The 21,238-nt window shown below is 41.9% G+C and overlaps 2 protein-coding genes across 2 annotated transcripts in view; one reads left to right on the forward strand and one right to left on the reverse strand.

Annotated features, from left to right (window-relative positions):
• LOC134529389 (solute carrier family 35 member G1) overlaps nt 1-17,941 on the reverse strand; it is a 47,422-nt gene extending 29,481 nt beyond the window's left edge. The window contains exon 1 of the mRNA XM_063363405.1: nt 17,855-17,941. The gene's annotated coding sequence lies outside the window, so the exon portion shown is untranslated. The remainder of the gene's footprint in view (nt 1-17,854) is intronic.
• LOC134528909 (uncharacterized protein K02A2.6-like) lies at nt 12,134-13,395 on the forward strand. Its single transcript, XM_063362575.1, has 2 exons — nt 12,134-13,049; nt 13,142-13,395. The coding sequence occupies exons 1-2, from the start codon at nt 12,134-12,136 to the stop codon at nt 13,393-13,395; spliced, it is 1,170 nt and encodes a 389-aa protein (XP_063218645.1).
• Nucleotides 17,942-21,238: the final 3,297 nt, after the last annotated feature.

The following is a 21,238-nucleotide window of genomic DNA, read 5'->3' on the forward strand; positions in this document are numbered from 1 at the left end:
ATACGTACTTGTCCCTGTAAGAGACATCACAAAGGCTGCCTAACTGGAAATTAAGTATGTTATACAAGTACGCAAGTAAACAAATCTGTATACTTCTCACGTACTTCCAGTTGAAAATACGTCACCATTTAAAAAAAACGTTTTGTATGTTATATTTGATATTACAAATTTAACAACTCTTAAAAACAAACCATTTTGATTATACATTTAATGAAAACATTAATTTATACATGTTTACAAAGAAGTTTCAACAAACATGCACATACACAGGCTACCGATCATTACTACAAAACGTAGGTAAAATAATAAATTAAATTGCTGTAAATTCGCGGGACAGCAATTAAGAGTTATAAATGACTATTATCAACTTAACGTTTTTCTCAATGAAAATTGTGTGCAAAAATATAATGTAAACATACTTTTTGGCTGGATAGTACCATGTGAAGAGGCCAAACATTGAACCCGTCCGGATACGTCAAGGGCATGTGAAGTACGCAAGATTGCAAGCACATAAGGCATACTTTATTTAATTCGGATCGACCTAAATAAACATGTTAGTAGTAGTATAGTTTTGCCCTCATCGAGTTCGAACCGAGGACTCCGAGCTCCATGATGTAAGTGCGTTTTTAAAATAATAATTTATTAAAATTGGATTAATTATTTTTTATAAATTTTAAAACTTTTCTTATTAAAATCTGATAATAAGTACAGATTTTCAAGATGGCGATAGTGATATCATAATCCAAGATGGATTAGTGATTTTATTTCAATTTTTATTAATTTTTATAAAATTTTGTTTATATTTTTGGATATTATTTACGTTTTTTCAAGATGGCGGCCGTAACGATAATTGCAATGTTCTATAATCCAAGATGGTGGGCACGAAAATTGCAATGACGAAGTTATACACATCCAATATAGCGGATGTAGCGAAACATACAACATTTCTAGAATCCCAGATGGTAGCCGTAACGATATGTGCAACAGTGTTTTTTAATAATTTTTTTATTAAAATTTTATTAATTACATTTTTATATAATTTTTTTAAGTTTTTCACAATTTTCTAGCATAAAAAATACAGATTTTCAATATGGTAGGTGTACTGATAATTGCAACAGTTACGACATAATTCAAAATGGCAGTGATGTAATCCTAATTTTCAAGGACCTCGGTGGCTTAGAGTGGATTGACAATAAGGAAATTGAAGCAGCTTTTAGGAATTTTCATGCCGTTGACATTTTTGAAGATTAAAACGGGAAATTTTCCCTCAAACGGGAATTTTTCAGTTGAAATAGGGAATATTGTTTTTAGGAATTTTGAGGAATATTGACACCAAAAATGGTCGCCATGACTTCACAGCAATCGGTCATTGACCCCATCCTCAATCCTCAAACTGAAGCCTGGGCTCGGAGTAACCAAACTGTAGTACTCATATTGTAATGCTATTAGAGCCTACTTCAATTTCAGAGTCATTTTAATAAAATTATGTTTACCTCCAAAATAGTTTGTTCAAATTAGTATTGTATTGGTGTTTGTATGCTATATAAACAGGGTGGATTTTAGTGTAAATCAATTTTTGTTATGTTCTGTGCCTTATACGTTTATGCCCTTATGTATTCTTGATTAAAAAGTGAAAATGTATAATTATGTGAACCAGTTGTTGAAAATGTAATGTAATGATACTTGTATATCTAAGAAAATTATATTTTTTATTAATTTGCAATGAATGTGTAATTATTTTTCTAAATACATTTTTATACATTGCTATTTAAATAAATAACTTGTCCCCAAATTGTTTTATTTCCATTTGTCCGAAGACATTTAATTATATACTAAGCTTACTAATTTTTACTGTTTCTCAATTTTTCTTTATTGTGCAATTTTTAAATGTAAATTTGGCATGCAGCAATTACAATTTATAAAACGTGAGTATAAATTACTATAAGACTACGTCAATGACTTATATTTATTGTACTAGTATTACTCGCTCCTGATCACTTAAGACTCTGGTAGTTCAGTAAGTACTTAGACATTTTATTTCCGTATATAACATCAGTGGTCGTAATTTATGCACGCCTTTTTCCTACTTGTATGATCCAGGTAAAGATCTGAAGCAGTGTTTGTCGTGGTGACGTGTCGATTGTTTTTTAGCATTTTTGAGGGGGGAGGGAGAAGAGGAATTACTGCTCTTTGCGTATCACTTTATCTAGCTACCTCTGAAATATTATTTTGTTACCTATGACAATTAGCCTACTCCCTACAATTTCATTCCGACACTTCTTACTGGGTAGCGAAGGCGGTTCGTGGTAAAGGTTTGTGAACTTTTCAGATTTAAATTTTAATTATAAAAATATTAATTATTAATTACAACAGATGTTATTTCGTGCCTGTACGAACTGCAGTACATAAATACCTACAAGGAGAACTACCGGTGATTGTTGACGTCACCCGTAGGGAAAGCATGAAGGCGCTCTCCATTTCGTCAGATGCGACAGCCAATATTTACGTTGCAATAATAAATTACTACACGATAGCATATTTTGTACATTTTAATTACGTATTTTTAAAAGAAAAATTTTGACGAATGTCAGGGTCATTGAGCAACTAATGACATAGATTTCAAACATCATACATAATAAATAAAAATTAAGGGGTCATCGAAACCACAAGCTGCAGGTCGGCTAAAAGCAAACCAAAAAATGCTTCAGCTCTATCCTCGTGTATACATACTTACATGCATAATACATTCAAACAACTAAAATTAGTGCAAGAAGCTGCAATATTCTGTGGAGATATATTCAGCTACAAATATAAATTTATTGTATAAAAAGGTCATCTTTTATATCGTCGTACAGAAAACAAATTTTAATAATATATCAAAAAATAACGCTTTACAACAGATAGTGACGTAATTAGATGTTCAATCATATATCTGTGGCAAAATGTGTAAAGCAAGAAAACATGTAGAAGCGCAAAACCTTTATTGCACAGTATATTACAAAACATTTTTTTTACGGGTAGGAAAACTGCATTATTGGCCAACCTCACTGATTGTAGTGGTCAGCTGTGCACGAAAGTTCTTGTGTCATCTCATGGATTAGCATATTTAGTATAAGCATGTCAAACTAGTTGAATATGTTATAATAAATAACTAAAAACTTGATCTTGCATAACTTGCAGAAGAGACAAAATCTGAGTGTTTCGCCACCAACCCACCGCGGTAAAACGTACAATATGTTTATCGTATACATATGTGAAGTGTTCTTTATATTTGTTTACTATGTATGCACAAAATTAATATTTATTATAATTCTGCTGGGTTGCATACGGTTACTTACGGGTTTAGAACTGAAATGTATCGAAAATAGTAATATTTATTCTCTTACGCGCTTTGAGGGTCGAGCGGTTGAAGTCTGGGGAGAATTGACACAGAAGACCGAGCGGAAATCTTACTGCTCTCCGAGGCAGGCAGTTGGCTGGCTTCCCCCATCCCCTTTTTCAGCCTCGTTGAAGAACATGACACCCCCCTGGGCGATAAGGAATTCTAAGAAAAGGGCCTTCTTTCCTTCTATTCCTCCACCACCACCCCCCTCACCAGTCCATAGCTCATCCGTACAGCTAGTGCTCTCTAACGAGGGTTTTGGAACTACGTATGTTGTGTTCTTTCTCTGCGTGCCTGGGAGAAACTCAGGATCTTAGCCTTAAATCAAATTATGACCTAACTTCTAACATTTAATATTATTACTGCCAACTCGTTCCAATGCATATGAATCTAATAAAATGAGCCTAAAAAAGCTAGGAAAAATAATATGATAGACACAAATAACACAAAAGTAACTGGAAGAAGATGAAATCCAAAAATGCAATACTATCAGTTATTAAACTTTTACACAAAATGTTTCAAATCTCAGGGCTAAAACTTCACGGTTAGTGTATTGATTTCTGAGATATGTGCATTATCAATTGGAATCACAATCACTATACTAACATGCTGTAGAATACTCGGGTTCGGTCAGTACATATATATATATATATATATATATATATATATATGTGTGTGTATATATATCTTCGTCTACAAGACCTCCAGGCGGACAACACAGCATCCAGGTATGTAAACGATAGCTATGGCGAATAAAATAATGCTACCACTTCAGGCATCCGGAACTCAGCGATGGCAGCTTCTCTGCTGAAAACTGCTAAAAACTGGTACTCTCTCACCAAAGACGACTGTTTAGGGCCAAAGTGTAGGGAAAAAGTAGCGACTCGGCCGAAACTTCAAGCTCGAGATATTGCCAAAGTCCAACGCTGAAGATCACTAAGGACTTGGCATTATATCTTAGGTCTATTGCCACAAATTACAGACATCCTAAAATTATGATGTGTAGAATGAGAGCTACTTAAATTCACAGTCATAGCGAGATTTTCTCGGCTCTTGTGTGGGGTCCCATAAGAATTGGGACCACCCCTCACATAGGAGGCATCTTGCCCAATGACCAACTAAACCACGACTTTTTTTTTCACACTTCCTTACACTACATTCTTGCCAGAAAATTTCAAATTCAAACTGGGTAAGGCATCAAAGAGTAATGGTCCTCTGAGGAATATTGGATGAAACAATTCCTACCTGGAGAACTGTGTTCAAGTGTAAATCCAAGAAGAAATATGTGCCTAGTGCAGACTTAGCACAATAAGGAATGATCAACCTATAAAATATGATAAAACAAAGAGAAGTTAAACTGCAAATAAGGATGAATTAACACTACAACACTACGATAACCTTAGCATGCAAAATTACAATTATAATTAATTTTGAAAAAGAAATACCTGCGAAATAAGAATAACACCACGTAAACATTCTCAATAATTACAACACTAAATAAAAATATTAATTCAGTTTCTGTTAATGGTTTTTTAAAAGTAAATAAAAGTAGTCTATAGCTGATACTATACAGATATGGCTAAAGGCCTACACAGAAAATTCAGAAGGAAACATATACGTAAAATGATTTTGGGCTTTTAACATTGCATAATTATTTTTTTATTCATATTAGTAGTAATAAAAGCTTGGCTTAAGACATTGCAGTTAAAAAAAAAAGATCAGCAATACTTTTAATTTTTATATTTGTAACACTCTCATGAACTAAGGAACATAGGTATTGAATGTTTTAGTTACCTACATATTTTTGTTTTAACTTTCATCAATACATGTAGAATGTTTCACGTACACAATAATTGAAGCACCATACATGAAATGTTGAAGCAGCTGATCACCGTAAATGTGCTTGATATTTACATGTGTTAAAATTTTTAATGACAGATGAAATCCACTAATTTTAATGACAAAATCTGCTTTTTTGTAACACCATAAAATCCTGGCTATAATTATTGTGAATTTTTCTATCATCAAGTAATAAGCACAAATTATCACAGTTTTAGGAACGTTAATGTAGTGTTAAATATTTTAACGCTTTTCTTGTGTTTCACATTTGTTATGTAAAAATTTACTTAATATTACTGTATTTATATTTTCCAATGGTATATGTAAGTGTTGGCACAATGTATTTTTGGTTCAGCTTTATTTATTGCGACTACACCGCGACAAATTATTTAACTATTTCTTATTGTACTGCTTTCTTTGAACTGGAAGGTAACTGACCTACAATCAGTCTCAGTGGTAAAATTTTGGGAGTTTTTTTTTTATTTCAGGTAAAATCTTTGAATAAATTGTGTGGTTTTGCGTAAAGTTTACATTCTTACAGTCAATATAAGTGTAAAATGCTGGGAAAGTGTAATATTTTGGCATCACAAAATAACTTTAAGCATGTGAAGCACAGATAACATAACCACTATTGTAATAAATTTTTGTACAGTCTTTTAGATTTGAAAAAAAATAGGTAAATTTATGAAGCAGTTCTTTTTTATATTGGGTTAACATGTAATATCTGCTAATCCAGCCACTAAAATAGAACTGATGATATGCAATTTCAAAAAATTCTTACCCTTTTGAAAACTTTTTTTTTTAATTTCTGAACTGCCATGCTAAATTTTTGACCTCATCTTTATCATTTCTTCAGTAGATTTCTTTCAGTTACATTTAATTAGCCCACAAAATGAATACATATGATGAATGTAATCGTGGTTTGACCGTGCGTGCCGCTATAGCTCCGCAACCCACCCCTGCAGCTCCATAGGGGATTATATGGTAAAGTAGTCCTGCATCCCCCATCCATGAAGAAGGTTTCGGTTTGGCAGGGCCGGGATTGGGTTTGAAAAAATCGGAATCAAAATAGGGCATCGCAACAACGGACTGCTCATGGGAAGTCGGTGAAGCAGCTGGGAATTAAGTGCCCAAGTGGCAGAGACTGGCCAGAATGTTCCTGAATGTTCTAGAAGGTTCTAAAATGATGTATAATATTTCAGAATGTTATAAAATCTTCCAGAAGGTTCTAGAATGGTCCATAATGTAATAGAATTTTAAAGGTTTTATAATGTTCTAGAATTTTTCAAAATGTTCCAGGATGATCTAGAATGTTCCAAATGGTTTTGAACCATCAAAGGGACTTCCTTTTCTGGAACGTTCAAGAACATTTATAAACCAGAAACAAGTCCAGAATCTTCTCTTCTGGAACATTCTCAAATGTTCCATTATCCTGTTGTGGTGGGGATACGTTACAGCTCATAAGTGTATACATAGGCGATGAGAAGATGCATGCAACAGTATACTTTTGTATTAAGTGGAATTTTAGTATGTTAAGTAATAGTAACATTTAACAGGATGCTGAAATGTAAGAGGAGAGCTCTTGCCAGTGGTGAATCAAACAGGAAACAAAGAACAGCACAGAAATTAAACAGATGAGAAGCTAGAAGCACGGTTAGCTTCACAATGGAAGAGAATGAATAGATTGAGATCATCATTAATAATCTGGTAATTAATGGTGATGTTTAATTATTTTATTGAGAGAAGCCTGTTTACATTGTTTTTACTGATTTTCCTTGTGCTGGCTAGATTATTATGTGTTTAATTGTTATTTTCAATAGTCGATTGCATTTAAATATTCTTTTTATAATTATATTTTTTATATGTTTTATGATGTAGTTGTGACATGTCTACGATGTAAGACAGTGCTGTGAGTAAAAAGAAAGATGTCCTGCGGCAGAGCGGCGCCAAAATGATAATTGATCGCATCTTGAGTAAGAGAAAGACAGACACATGTGACCGAACTGAGAGTAAGCCCTCTGGGAGGGGAATCACTACATAGTATTTGTAAGAACAAGTGTTGTAGACAATAGGAAAGCAGCATTTCAGGGAAGTCCCCAGCTTTTGTTTCGTCAGTCATTGTGTGAGGGCTGGGCCAAGAGGTCATGCCATCTCAGCAGCTTGGCAATAAGTAATTTTGGTCGTCAAAAAATAATAATAAAAGTCATCATTAAATTCAGGCATTTTTATTTGATATGACGTCGTACCGCCTGTGACAGTGAAGCCCGGTCTCCACCCCGCCAGTACCTTACCCCACTGCGAGACCGCACCCCTAGCCTAGCCTATGCAGGCTGACGGTGCCCTCCCCCCTCTTAAGCCAGCCGCGGTCAACGGCAGTCGACAACGGGTCATCAGCTAGGACGGACGTGCCGTTCCCCGCGTTTCCCATCCGTTCAAAAACGTGCGTGTGTTCATCGTGTTCAGCCACCATATAGCCTAGGAGCTTAGTAGTGCACGCTGGGGCCGACGACCCACCACAACAACGGCTAGACGCTTTAAGACTAGCGGACAAAGGGCCCCCTCCCTTTCACTTCTGGACATTCCAAAGGAGCGAGACCGACCTCCCCCTTCAACCAGCCGGAGCTAACGCTCTTCTCTTTGTGCGAACGTCCGGGCAGCTGCCCACACACCTCCCCCCACTCCATACCCCGAGCCCTCATTTACGGCCCACCCTGCTTCTCCCACCAGCCGAAGTTATCACTCTACTCTTTGTGCGGTCGTCCGGGCAGAGGCCTACCGCGCCACCCCTCCCTCCTGTGCGCGCGCACGAGTCCTCATCCCGACTACACCAAACATCACCGGACATTATTTGTGAATTTCTTTTATATTGGTAAAAATTGTTACGCGATCTAATCCTTCTAAATTATCTTAGCTACACCAAATCAACTGACACCTACCAGTGACGTCAACAACACGATTGTTCACCGGTAAAATGTTACCACACATTTCAACCACAGTCTGTGCAAACTGCTACCTACCTAAGGGCATGGACCTATTAACAGGGACACTACCGTGGCATAACACATGCCGATGCGCACCAGACACCTTAAAATTCCCGATAAAGCAGGAAACAATAAAGTCCACATGGGAAATGCAATCGAATCCTGTGTGGCCAGGGAAGGACGAAGCAGGGCTACCACCAACTGCACCGCCTGCCCTAGTGACCACAGCACCAATCACGCACACCGCCACGGGAAACCCATCAGATAAAATAGAAACAACAGAGTGTGCAAACTGCACACAGCGCGAGCAGAAGCCAAGGCAGGCACGGGAACACACATCGCTGACCGACCTGAGCGCCACATGGGGGGCACCGCGAATGGTGACGAACACGGGTAGAGCAATACTACCGGAGTTCAGTGGACTGCCGCAGGAGAACCCGGGCGAGTTTCTACGGCAATGCGAGGTGCGCCTAGCGAGGGCGGGAATACCACCTGATGAATGGGCAGAACGTGCGAGTGAGCAGCTGCAGGGCATGGCACGTCACTGGTGGAGCCTCTGGGGCCAGTTCGGAATGCTGTGGCCGGAGTTCACCACCAAGTTCATGCAGCGTTTTGACACAGGAAAGGCGGTGGTACAGTGTACCTCCCAATTCTATGGGAGACAGCAGCGAGACGGGGAACCAGTGGAGCAGTTTGTCGCCCACAAACTGCAGCTGTTTCGGCGGATCATGCCGAACACAGAACCAACGGCAGCGCTGCCGACTGTCACCACCCTGCTGCGTGATGAGCTTCAGCCCTTCCTCCGCTGCTACTGACACACCTCAGTAGAAGACTATGTGCAACAGGCAATGGCCACTGAAGGAAACCTCCAGATGGTGTGGCGCCGAAACCCATCAATGACAGACCGGGGGTACCACAGCCTAGCGTTACCGGGTGCACCAGTGACCAACCACCAAGCCAGGCTGAGTGAGCCTCAACCATTTCCCAGGCGGCAGCGGGCCATTGAGGATGCACTGGCATCACGCCAGAGCACCACGCAGCCAGGCTGCCGGGACAACCAGTCGCAACGCAACCATGAGCGGCCACCTCAGTGCCAACGGGGTTGCGCCACTGGAGCATATCACTGGCACAGTGAATGCCCACTTCCCCCACCACCACGCCAGCAGCAGACAGTGCCGCAGTCGGGAAATGGACCACCGGGGGTGCGGGACTGAGGGGCCCACCCCCCGCGAGAATGGCGTCATCTGCCACAACCTTCTCGGCACCACCTGCCGCAACTCCCTTCTCGGCACCACCTGCCGCAACTCGCTTCTCGGCACCACCTGCCGCAACTCCCTTCTCGGCACCACCTGCCGCAACTCCCTTCTCGGCACCACCTGTCATGACCTCAGCCAGGGCACCACCTGCTGCAACCTCACTCTTGGCACCACCAGCCACACCACCAGCAGTGCTACTGGCACCATCCTTACCAACGGCATCACCGGCCACAGGGCCAATGCCCTCAAAGCCCCCTGCACCACCACCTATCGGGATGATGCCAGGTACCACACCGACGCTCGGCCAACTGTTCCGGCCACACGACCACCTGCTGCGCATCCTGGTGGAGGTGAATGGCTAGCCGACGGCGGCACTGGTCGACACAGGTGCGAGCCATGTGTTTGTCGCCCCAAGCCTAGTACCCCCGGGAGCACTCCAACCCCACCGCGCCGAGCTGCGCCTTGCGACCACTACACGGCCAGGGATGACAGTGGGCCAAGCCGAACTCCAGGTAAGCCTTCGGGAAATGTCAACCACAGTTCTTGCCCTTGTTGGGGAGGACCTGCATGAGGACCTCGTATTAGGACAGCCCTGGCTAGCAGAGCATGATGCTGTGGTGGAGCTGAAGGCTGCACGAGTCCACGTGGGAACCCGGGAGCAATACACAGTGTATGCCACGGGGCTCGCACCTGAACCACCTCGCGAACCGCTTACACTGGCGCAACTGCATCACGATGTACCCCCGCAGCATCAGGCAGCTGTGGAAAAGGTGCTGCAAGAGAGGCAGGATGTGTTTGCACTCGCCAACCCCCTGCAACGCACCACAGTGGCGGAGCATCGGATCCCAACCATGCATGATCAACCTATTCATGAACCACCCAGGGGCTATGGCTTCCGAGAGCAGAGCGCCATCAGAGAGCAGGTATCAGAAATGTTACGGGATGGCATCATCGAGCCCTCCAATAGCCATTATAATTCATGTGTGGTGTTGGCCCCGAAAAAGGACGGCTCGCTGCGTTTTTGTGTGGACTTCCGGCCCCTGAACGCCATCACCATCAGCTCACCTCCGCCCCAGATCAGTGTCGAGGCCGCCATCGCAGGCTTAGGACGAGCCAAAGTGTTCAGCACGCTTGACCTCAAGGCTGGCTATTGGCAGGTGCCCATACGGCCTGGGGACCGAGGTAAAACTGCTTTTACAACACCAGATGGGCGGCGCTTCCAATTCATTGCCATGCCAATCGGCTTAAAGTGCGCGCCAGCCACTTTCCAGGAGATGATGACGCGGGAGCTAGAGGGGTATGTGGGACAGAATGCCATAGCCTACCTCGATGATGTCATCGTGTTTTCCGAGACATGGGAGGACCACATCCGCCACCTTGCCCTCGTCCTAGAGCGGCTCGCGACACATCACCTAACAGCAGCCCCAGCCAAGTGTCATATCGGGGCGCTCGAAGTCGAGTTCTTAGGGCACTTGGTGGATGCGGCAGGCAACAGCCCACAACCAGTCCACCTGCGGAAAATCGCGGAGGCTGAGGTGCCGAGGACCCGCAAACAGCTACAACGTTTCGTGGGACTCGTTAACTGGTTAAGGAGCTATATGCCGAACTTTTCAAACATCATTGTTCCACTCACAGACCTTTTGTCACCACGGTTGCGCTACAGGTGGGATGCGATCGCACAAAATGCCTTTGACCACATCAAGGCCGCATTCACGAGCTGCCACACATTGGCATGGATGGACCCAGAGCGCCGCCTGTACCTGCAAACCGATGCCAGTGCCCTAGGGGTGGGAGCTGTGCTGTTCCATCTGGACCAGAATGGAGACCGACAAGTCATCGACTATGCGAGTGCGAAGTTCGGCTCGGCAGAGTGTCGTTACCACAGTAACGAGCCAGAGTGCCTGGCTGTCGTGTGGGCCGTGAAGAAGTACCGCCCGCACCTGGAAGGAAAACCATTCACGCTCCGCACAGACAACAGGTGCCTGACCTGGCTGCACACCATGCAGGGGAGGAAGGGCAAGCTGATCCGGTGGGCATTGTTCCTGCAATCTTTTGACTTTGAAGTCGAACACGTCCCTGGAACAGACAACCAGCTGCCCGACCTTCTGTCTCGCGAGCCAGACGAGAACAGCGAGCTAGCCGACCATGAAGACTGGGAGGATATGCTGCCACCCAGCCACCAAAACAGGCAAGCCCAACCAGATGCAACATGCACGCGGATTACAGCCGATGCCCAGGAAAACAACGTACCACCGAGTACAGCAGCCGATGTCCACCACCGAGTTTTGCAAGCCCAAGGGACATCACCAGAGGCCGATCAATGGTGCCAACAGGCGACGTTGGGGGAACATGACACCTGGTGTGTACGAGACGGGACCGTGTGGTGCCGTACACCTGGACACCAAGTGGACTGGAAGACGTACGTACCACCTGAAGCCCGGGAAGCTGTACTACAGTTCTACCATGACCACGACCTAGCCGGCCATCCTGGCACCGACCAGACGAAGCGGGCTGTTTGCCAATATTACCACTGGCTCGGAGTCGCCAGCGATGTACGCGAGTACGTGCGCGAATGTCAAGTCTGTCAATAACGGAAGGCACGACGGAGAGATGGGGAGGAGCAGCAGCGGCCACGGGAACCCACCACAGCCTTCCAGAGAATAGCGCTGGATGTGATGGGCCCATATCCACGAACACCGAGGGGGAACAGGTTCTTGCTTGTAGTGACTGACCTGTTCACCCGGTGGACAGAGGCCTATCCCTGTCGAAATGTGCGAGCCGCCACCATCACCAAGATCCTGGCACAAGAGTTCTTGCCGCGCTGGGGCTACCCGCAGTCAGCCCTCTCCGACAATGGCAGCCAGTTCTTGGGCCGACAGTGGAGGACTTGGTGCGACGATCATCAAATACAGCACCACACCACACCCGCATACCACCCGCGGGCAAACCCCACCGAACGCCGCAACCAGGAGCTGAAGGCGCAGATGCGCGTACGCCTCAGCTCAGACCATGCGCAGTGGGACAGGCACATTTCAGATGTCCTGTTCTGCATGCGCCGTCGGGTGAATGAGGCAACTGGTAGAACACCCGCCGAGATGGTTCAGGGACACAATCTACCCCTGCCCGGTGAATGGGCCACGCATGGAGTACCACACCCGACAGAAGGACCGGAAGAGCGAGACCGCCTCCGCACAGCCACACACGAAGAAGCACGCCAACGGCAAAAAGTCTACGCGATGGAAATAACACCAACGACGAACCACAAGTCACCCACCGTACAAGCAGGAGACCAAGTGTTTGTGCGTGTCCATCCCCTGTCGGCCACACCACATAATTACTGCGCAGGATTGGCCCCCCGCTGGGGAAGCCCCTACATGGTACAGAGACGCCTGGGCCAGACCACATACCTCGTGCGCCTAGGGGGACGGCGGGTGAAGAAGATTCATCGTGATGACCTGCGCCTTGCCACACTCCCGGGAGACAGGCTCCCAGAATCGCCTGTAACAGTGACTCCACCAGAACACCCAGCACCCAGGAGAGAACTGGACGATCCGACCACCCCTGAGGGTGAGGGGGACGAGGACCAGAACGGTGGGCAAGCCTCACGCCAACGGTTCAGACGCAAACGATTACCACGAGTAATTATCACTGATGTCTCCTGGATGAAATGACATTTGATGCAGACGAGGCACCAAGTACAACACCGGTCGTGACCGAACCGTACGAGACTGACCCCGATGCACCTGTGTCACTGACCCGGGGAGCCTGGGGCCACCTGGCATCCCTGGAGGATGCCCACTTCACTGTCAATGTGATCGAGCCGAACGACGAGGCTAACGAACAGCCCCGCCAGCCAACCCAGCACCCGTGTCACCTGGATGATAATGGCCTCGATGAGCCAATGACCCCACAGCGACCAATTCAGCGACAAATGTGAACAAGGCTGTTCACAGGCGCAGACACCGCACCTGATAGGAGCAGCGACCACGCGCTGACACCACCTGCAATGGAACCCGAGGAGGTCCAAACCAACCAGAACTCGAGTGGTCTGGCATCACCCGGGATTCCAGAAAGTGAAAAGACCACGTCGGCCACCCAAACTGACCTCCGCCAACATGACAACCTGACCGGACGGCCCCAACGGGTCAGACGGCCACCGGGATACCTTGCAGACTACCACCTGGGAACAATCCGGGGTGTCCGGTCTGCTGATGCAGCCCCTGGGTGCACACAGCGGGATGACCTATGAGCAGAGCACGGGCCCTACCAGCTGCTGCCCCTCCAAGCACCTCCAGCTTGGACCTGCCGCCAATGCTAGGGGTGCAAACATGCTGCGGGGTACCAATCGCAGGGAAAGACCGAGCTTCTCCAGGGAGGGGGGGGGGGGGGCGTTTGACGTCGTACCGCCTGTGACAGTGAAGCCCGGTCTCCACCCCGCCAGTACCTTACCCCACTGCGAGACCGCACCCCTAGCCTAGCCTATGCAGGCTGACGCTGCCCCCCCCCCCCCCCCCCCATCTTAGGCCAGCCGCGGTCAACGGCAGTCGACAACGGGTCATCAACTAGGACGGACGTGCCGTTCCCCGCGTTTCCCATCCGTTCAAAAACGTGCGTGTGTTCATCGTGTTCAGCCACCAATTAGCCTAGGAGCTTAGTAGTGCATGCTAGGGCCGACGACCCACCACAACAACGGCTAGACGTTTTAAGACTAGCCTGGCGCCCTCCCGGAGAACAAACACCTCAACAGCAACACCAGCAACTACTAGGCTCACCCCGGGTATCGAGTTCAAGACCCCAGGTGATGGCAGATAATTATCGCTAACAGTTTCAAGTCACTTAACAGTCATAAACAGAACTTTACATCCCACTACCGGCAACTTTGTATGGGAATTTCTTCAAGTGTTTTTGTTATTGCAAGGAACAGTCGTCTTAGCAAGGCACGATTGTGACTTGTTACAAGTTGACATCTTCATAACAATTGATACTTTATAACAAAGTACACCCTCTCGCCGTAAAAGAGAAAAATAACCCCATCATACTGAACTTTAAAGAGCGGCCAGCATGATGTCCATATTCAATGTTTTGTTGCAAGGAAATGTTTTTTTGTTTAAATATTAGATTATTACCTAAGCCACAAGTCCTACAAACAAACTGATACCTACTACAGAGGACAAATTCAACATCTTGTTGTTGCAAAAAAAGCATAAATCAGTGAATTATGTGTATGTTTAAGCAAAATCCATCCGAAGTTCGTTTTTAGTAGCTTTAGGTAAAAATTATATATATTTTCTTTTGAGATATGTATTTGAGTGTGTAGAATTCTATTAAATAAAAATATTACCATGTATGTGAAAAATTGTTTGCTTGTTGTTGCATAAAAACAAATTAAGAATGGCAATTACACAGACCAGAATTAGAAAGCTGCATTTTGATGGTTTGTTGCGAGAAAATAAGTTTTACTGTCAAAACATAAAAATGTTACTACACAACTCTTTTCTGAACAAAATTTTACCATAAAATGCAATTTTGAACAACTTGTTTTCACCAAACGAAAGCAAAAGCACTAAGTATTTCATAATATTTAACTAAATGTGTACGTGAATTTATTTACATTCAGAGACTTCTTACAATAAAGTTTAAATTATTCTTAGTAGAATAGATATTTATTTTTGTATATAGATGTCTCAGGAATAATATCAAATCATTGAAGTGTAAATATGACCACGGTAGGTGCAAAACAAAAGAGTTAACAGTGTATTGCGCAGTACCTGTAGTGTGACAAATAAAATGAGTGCAAAATGAGCAGGATGTGCATCTTACACCATTAAACCAACGAAAATGAGACAACTTTTGTACATTGTTATTGTATTCAACTATCAGTATAAATACCTTTTTGAATATTTTAAAAATTAAAATTAAAATTTCCTAGTTAAATTTTTTTAAATTATTGATTTAATTCATGTTGCATTACATGTTTTTTTTTTTTTTTTGTTAGCAGTAAGTTATTAAGTGCTACTCATTTTAAAATAGGATAGAATAACAATGGCTTTAAAGCTTTCTGTTAGCTGAACATGTACATTGAAAGTAACTGTTAATGTAAATTTTATGCTTTGAAAACAGTCAAAGAATAGTTATCAGCTTAAATTATTGAAAAAAAATATCATGGTTTCCCCTTCCATCCCAAAAAAAGTGCTTGCAGTGCCAGTGATAAAAATGAAAGGTTTGGTTAGATTAGATCAGTGACATTTAAAATACTATCAAATCATGAAATTGTATTAATTCTTGCCAAATGGCTTATTTTTTAAATTTAGACTGGATTCCAGAAAAAAACTGTAGTTGTGAAGGACCATTAGTTAATGAATATTGGGTTGTTTAGCAAGTTAAAAATGTAGGAATGCAATTTCAATAATTTTCATTTTATTATTATTTTTTTTTTTTTATGTTTTGTACCACTCAATTTGGCTGGACTTGTTCACCCACCATACTATCTAGTATTTCAGAATTCAGAAGAAATGTGAAAATGTTGTTTTGGTAGGAAATAGGGTAACAAATAGTACTCAAAAATAATATTTACAATTTTTTTTTCAAGGAAAAGCTGTAATGTAACATATTTACCCCTTAAACATTCAAAAACTTTAATTATAAATACATGTGTGTGCTTTTTATTGTAACTGCACATAGTAACACACATATTAGATTGATTGGTGTCATTCATAGTTGCTAATAACATGCATTTGTTTACCAACAGTTGATCAGAGTGGTAATACAAATTATTAAAATTTACCAATCCAATCATCACTGCTTTGACTGTCCTGCGTAACTGCTGCAAATGGCAGACGACATGCCTCCAAAATAATTTGATGCCAAACAGCACCAGCAGATTGTTAACAGTGCAGATTATCAGCACACTGTGCCGGGATCTCAACTCTTAAGAAATTCCAAATACTTTAGGAGATATCAAATTTTTTAATTTTGCAATACAACACCTGTACAACCATTTGAACGTCGCCATGTTTGTTATTTTGCTGTGTGTTCGTGAATGCGTAATAAATAAAATGGTCGATTAGGTCAGGTCAGTTACATTATTAATACTTTCAAACTAAGCGAACATAAAAAATAATGTGAATTAATTTTAATGGCTGTTTAGTTTTAAAATATTTATAATGTAACTGACCTGACCTAACAAACCGGGACAAATGATGAACATTAACAACTCACGTAAAAATTTTTTGTTACTTATTACTTGCGCAACAATATCCAAATAAAAAAATAAGACTTTAAAATTATAAACGTTAAAACCCACCTAAACTGGAGGCGGGTACATTTCCTTTGCCATTAGAAGGAAATTATGTAGTCGTTCACCTACGTCGCGATACCTCCGACGGAACATAAATAAATAATCACGTATTGGTTAATTGGAATACTGGCCAATCACGGAACTGTCACGTGACAAAATAGTCCAATAAGAAACATAATAGATACTCGTAAACCAGAAACAATGGTGATTGCCGCATGAATTCATGAATACACAGGTATTGTGATGAAAATTAACAAATTTGATATCTCCTTAAGTATTTGGAATTTCTTATCTCCGCCGGTTGATTTGAAAAGAGGAAGTGAAAGAGCATAGAATAAAAGTATTTTCGGATTTTTAGCATTTTTTCGCATATACCACGACTCTACATATTTACCCATATTTCTTAAAAACTGTCTAAGAAAACTTTTGATCACTACATTAACTAATTAATAAAATAACTATCACTTTATCACCTATTGCACTCCAATAGTTCATTGCTCAATGACATCAGCCCACATGGGTCCAGGTCTACAGAAGATAGGTAGGGCTAAACCGTGGCAATTAGAGTTGGAGGCATTTAGGAAAAAACATTACACTGATTCACAACAGCACACCAGAGGATTTAAGCTCCTCAGGCCTGTTTTACAATGGCACAGAAACGAGACGGATCATTTAAATGGAGACGGATTTCCTAGAACGTTTTCTGCTGCTTTCATTTACGGAAGAACTCAGCATTTCCTAGACTATCCGTACGGGTCCGTCACCGTCTGTTGCGTGAGATCCATCTCAGTTTACGTGTTATTGTAGAATGGGCATTATAACCTCAACAATTACCATCAAACAGCTATCTATTTTTATTTTAAAAAATTCCTCAAAAACATTAATATAGTGTATAGATGATGACAAAACTATGCAATTATAGTGTAAAACGAAACGCTTATACCTCGTATGACATCCTAAAGAAATGGGTATGTTTGAGCGAAAAGGCTTTTTTTTTTTTTTTTACAGAAATTAGAGGATATATTTCATCAAATGATTAGAAGTCTTATCTAGTACGGAGAATATAGTTATAAAAACCCGTAATGATAAACCAGCTTACCAATAATTGGAATCCTTTAATCAAAGAACTTTACGTGTGCCCTTCACGAAAACCCCGGCAACCCATAAAGCTGGCCGGCTAAAAAACATAGATGCAATCTAGTAGTAGAAAGAATATAAAGGTACCGTAAATGTGCAGAAAGTACATCTACACAAATGTAGTGTAAAAATAAAAAATAATTAACAATAAACGTAAAACAAGAGGGAAAACGACTGTTATACTAATTGCACAAATCTTTTTTTTTTTAGTTTGTTTTCAACAATAATCAAACATTTAGAAAATCTCGTGTCCGCAATTTGTAATAAAGCAATATTTCGGTCGTTGCCTGAGAACATTGTGTTCAACCTCACTTCTTTTTTAGGCGTGTTATGAAAAATTATGAGAGTGAGTTTTGATGGTATGCGCGCACCATGCAACGATTTTTACATTATGAAAAAAAAAGTTCAAACAAATAAAAGAGTTTTATATATATTATGAATATATATTGAAGCCATCCGTCAGTGATCCTCTCGTAGAAACAGGCGATTATGCATCATCAGCACTTGCCCAGAAGCATGTGCGACGAACGCGCCCGTGCGCGCAATGTAGTGTAGGTGTGAGCAATGCGCGAACGCTACAAAGATAGTGCCGCTAACGGCCACGTTGGCAATATCATTCTGCCGGGTGTGGCAAGATGCTTCCGCCGACCTAGGCAAAAGGGTTTATGTATTTCTTTACAGGGACAAACTGAAACATGTAACAGATTTAATTACTATTCTGATAAATACAATTTGTTCAACTATGCTGTAAAACTAGTCACTTCTGTTTTCCTGCGCTCTGTGCTTTTTGGCAGGAGGTAGCGTCTCCCTCTGGCCCCGCACTGGGATGACAGGTAGTCACCATGGGGAGCTCACAGAGGCCGGCAGGCTCCACGCCACATGGAAACAGCACCTTCGCGCGCAAATGTCTGCTATGTCGGTATAGTAATTCCACATCATGTGAACAGTCAATACGACGACAATCTACGCCTTAAGTAAAGTGTCAGAGTTTCATGCATGTACTTTAGTATTAGCTTCGGAGACTTTGCTCAATGTGGGAATGTCCGCTACGGTAGCACATCACATTCACAATCAGCAAGTTAGAGTCTACATCTTAAGTAAAGTACCGGTATTAGGGTTTCATGTATGTGGTTTAGTATTAGATGCGGGCACTAAGTTCCACACGGAAACGTTCACCGCATCACATGTCGGGAAGAGACCTTCATTAGCAATGCAATCAGTTCCATCACTGGAAGGGGTTGTGTTAGTGCAGAGACGTCTATCCGATAACAGAAACGGTCAGGGGTATGATAGCACCGTGCACCTTGTGCCAGTGCTAATGAACCACCACAAGCTTTATCCATACATTTTTGTCTTTATTTAGTTCTGCATCCTGGGTAGCCTGAACAAGCCAGGGAGTCTTTCAGTCGGCACGCCTCTGCCTCAAGTTACATGGCCGAACCGAACCCTGGGACCCACTTATTTTCCTTACGGAATCACAACCAGCACAGGGAGGCAGATGGAGCAGTGTCAATATACTGATTATGAATACTTGTCCATATCAAAATAAAAATTCAATTATTGTAAATATTACTAAATATAAACAGTGTTTATAAACTTTTCAAGTGTATTTTAAAGTGTACTTAATGAAGTGAGGTCATGTTATACTTATTTAGGCATGTTATAAAAAATAATGAGGATGAATTTTACGATGTGAGCGCAGCATGCAACAACAATTTATAGGATAAAAAAGCTACATACGAATGAGTAAGGGGGAGATGCCCTAATGTTGTATATGTGAAGCATGTGCCATGCCCACAATGATATCAAAAACATTGACAATGCCGCTTATTTGAGTATTAAATTATGTATTGTGAATTCATGTCTGTTACTGTTATTCAAATAAGTAAAACAATCAAGTTATGTGGCTTGATTTACCGTTTCCAATTTTTTATGTTAAAATATAGTTTAATTATATTTAAGACCTTAATAATTGCTAATGTTTGTAACTAATTTGAGCCGGGAATTTACACTACATTTTAAGTATTCATTATTCAGTTAAATATTTTAATGGATTTCCTTTGAATTAATCTTTAAATAGACCATGGCTACAAGTTGTTCCGAAGAAAAACTGGAAATTCGTCAGCTAGTAGATTGTGTTATGTTAATTTTTAACCGGATGTGATTATAAGAAGTATGAAGCATGTTATATTAAATGAAAATGCAGTTCTTGTGGTTTTCCTGTGTTTCCAGGTCATTTGAAGCCTGTAAGTATTTTGCAGAAAAATATAACTTAAGCCTAGAGTGGCCTATTCTCAAAATGGCGAGCACATTACTTAAAATTAGTCACTTGAGAGACTACTTATAACCCTTAATATTGCATGCTTTTCACTCCTTTATGTATAAATTTTGCATTATTGTTTTCTTAAAAACTTAGGTAATTCATTTCGATGAATCCAATCCTGTTTCAACTCTCTATTTTGGGAATTGTGTAGGAGAGAGGCGCCTCTGAAATTAAAAAGTTAAAAAAGTTGAATTTTTTCACTTCTTTACTATATTTCAAATAATTCTGCAAAGTGGCATTGTTATATTTCCATAAGTTTGCATATTATTACCATTTTAATGAGTCCACAACTTGGGCTAGCTACATTTGAAATACTGGTTAATCGGGTGAATGGTTGTTTGGGTTAGGTGAGCTACATTTAAAATACTTTGAAATTGCATGGACGGTTGATTAAGTTAGGTTAGCTACACTAAACAAAACCTTAAAATCATGTAAATGGTTGCACCCCTCTCCTTCATATTTATCTCAACTTTCCCATACAATACCTAATTGGGTTTAAAACTGTTGTTATCAAGTAGTTAAGATGCTGCTAAAAGCTTTCAGTCTTTGAACGCATTTGTATTATAACACTAAGGGTAGAAACACACATACAGCGGCGCGCAGCGATGGTGCTACACACAGAGAGCAATCCGCAGTGAAGCAGCAAGCAGCGCTAAGTATTCCAGACAGAACAGACCACAGCGGAGTGCAATTACGCACCTATTCACTAGTATCATAATGCCACTGTCGAAGGTGCGTCGCCGTATGTTTCTCGTTGAAAATACAGTTTTGAAGTACAATGTATTAACACAAAAAAGGAGACGATTGTGGATACATGAAATATGTGAAAGTAGATGTTATAACGGTGAATATCATCACCTTTTCGCGGTAGTGAAAAGACATCCGGACAGATTTTTCCAGTACATGAGAATGTCGCTGGAAACCTTTATGTACATACTTGATCAAGTCGGTTCCACTATTACGAAACAAGAAACAAATTGGAGGAGACCAGTATGTGCTGAAGAAAGATAGGTGGTAACTATA

This window comes from Bacillus rossius, chromosome 2 (assembly GCF_032445375.1).
Source record: "Bacillus rossius redtenbacheri isolate Brsri chromosome 2, Brsri_v3, whole genome shotgun sequence".
Classification (NCBI taxonomy): domain Eukaryota; kingdom Metazoa; phylum Arthropoda; class Insecta; order Phasmatodea; family Bacillidae; genus Bacillus; species Bacillus rossius.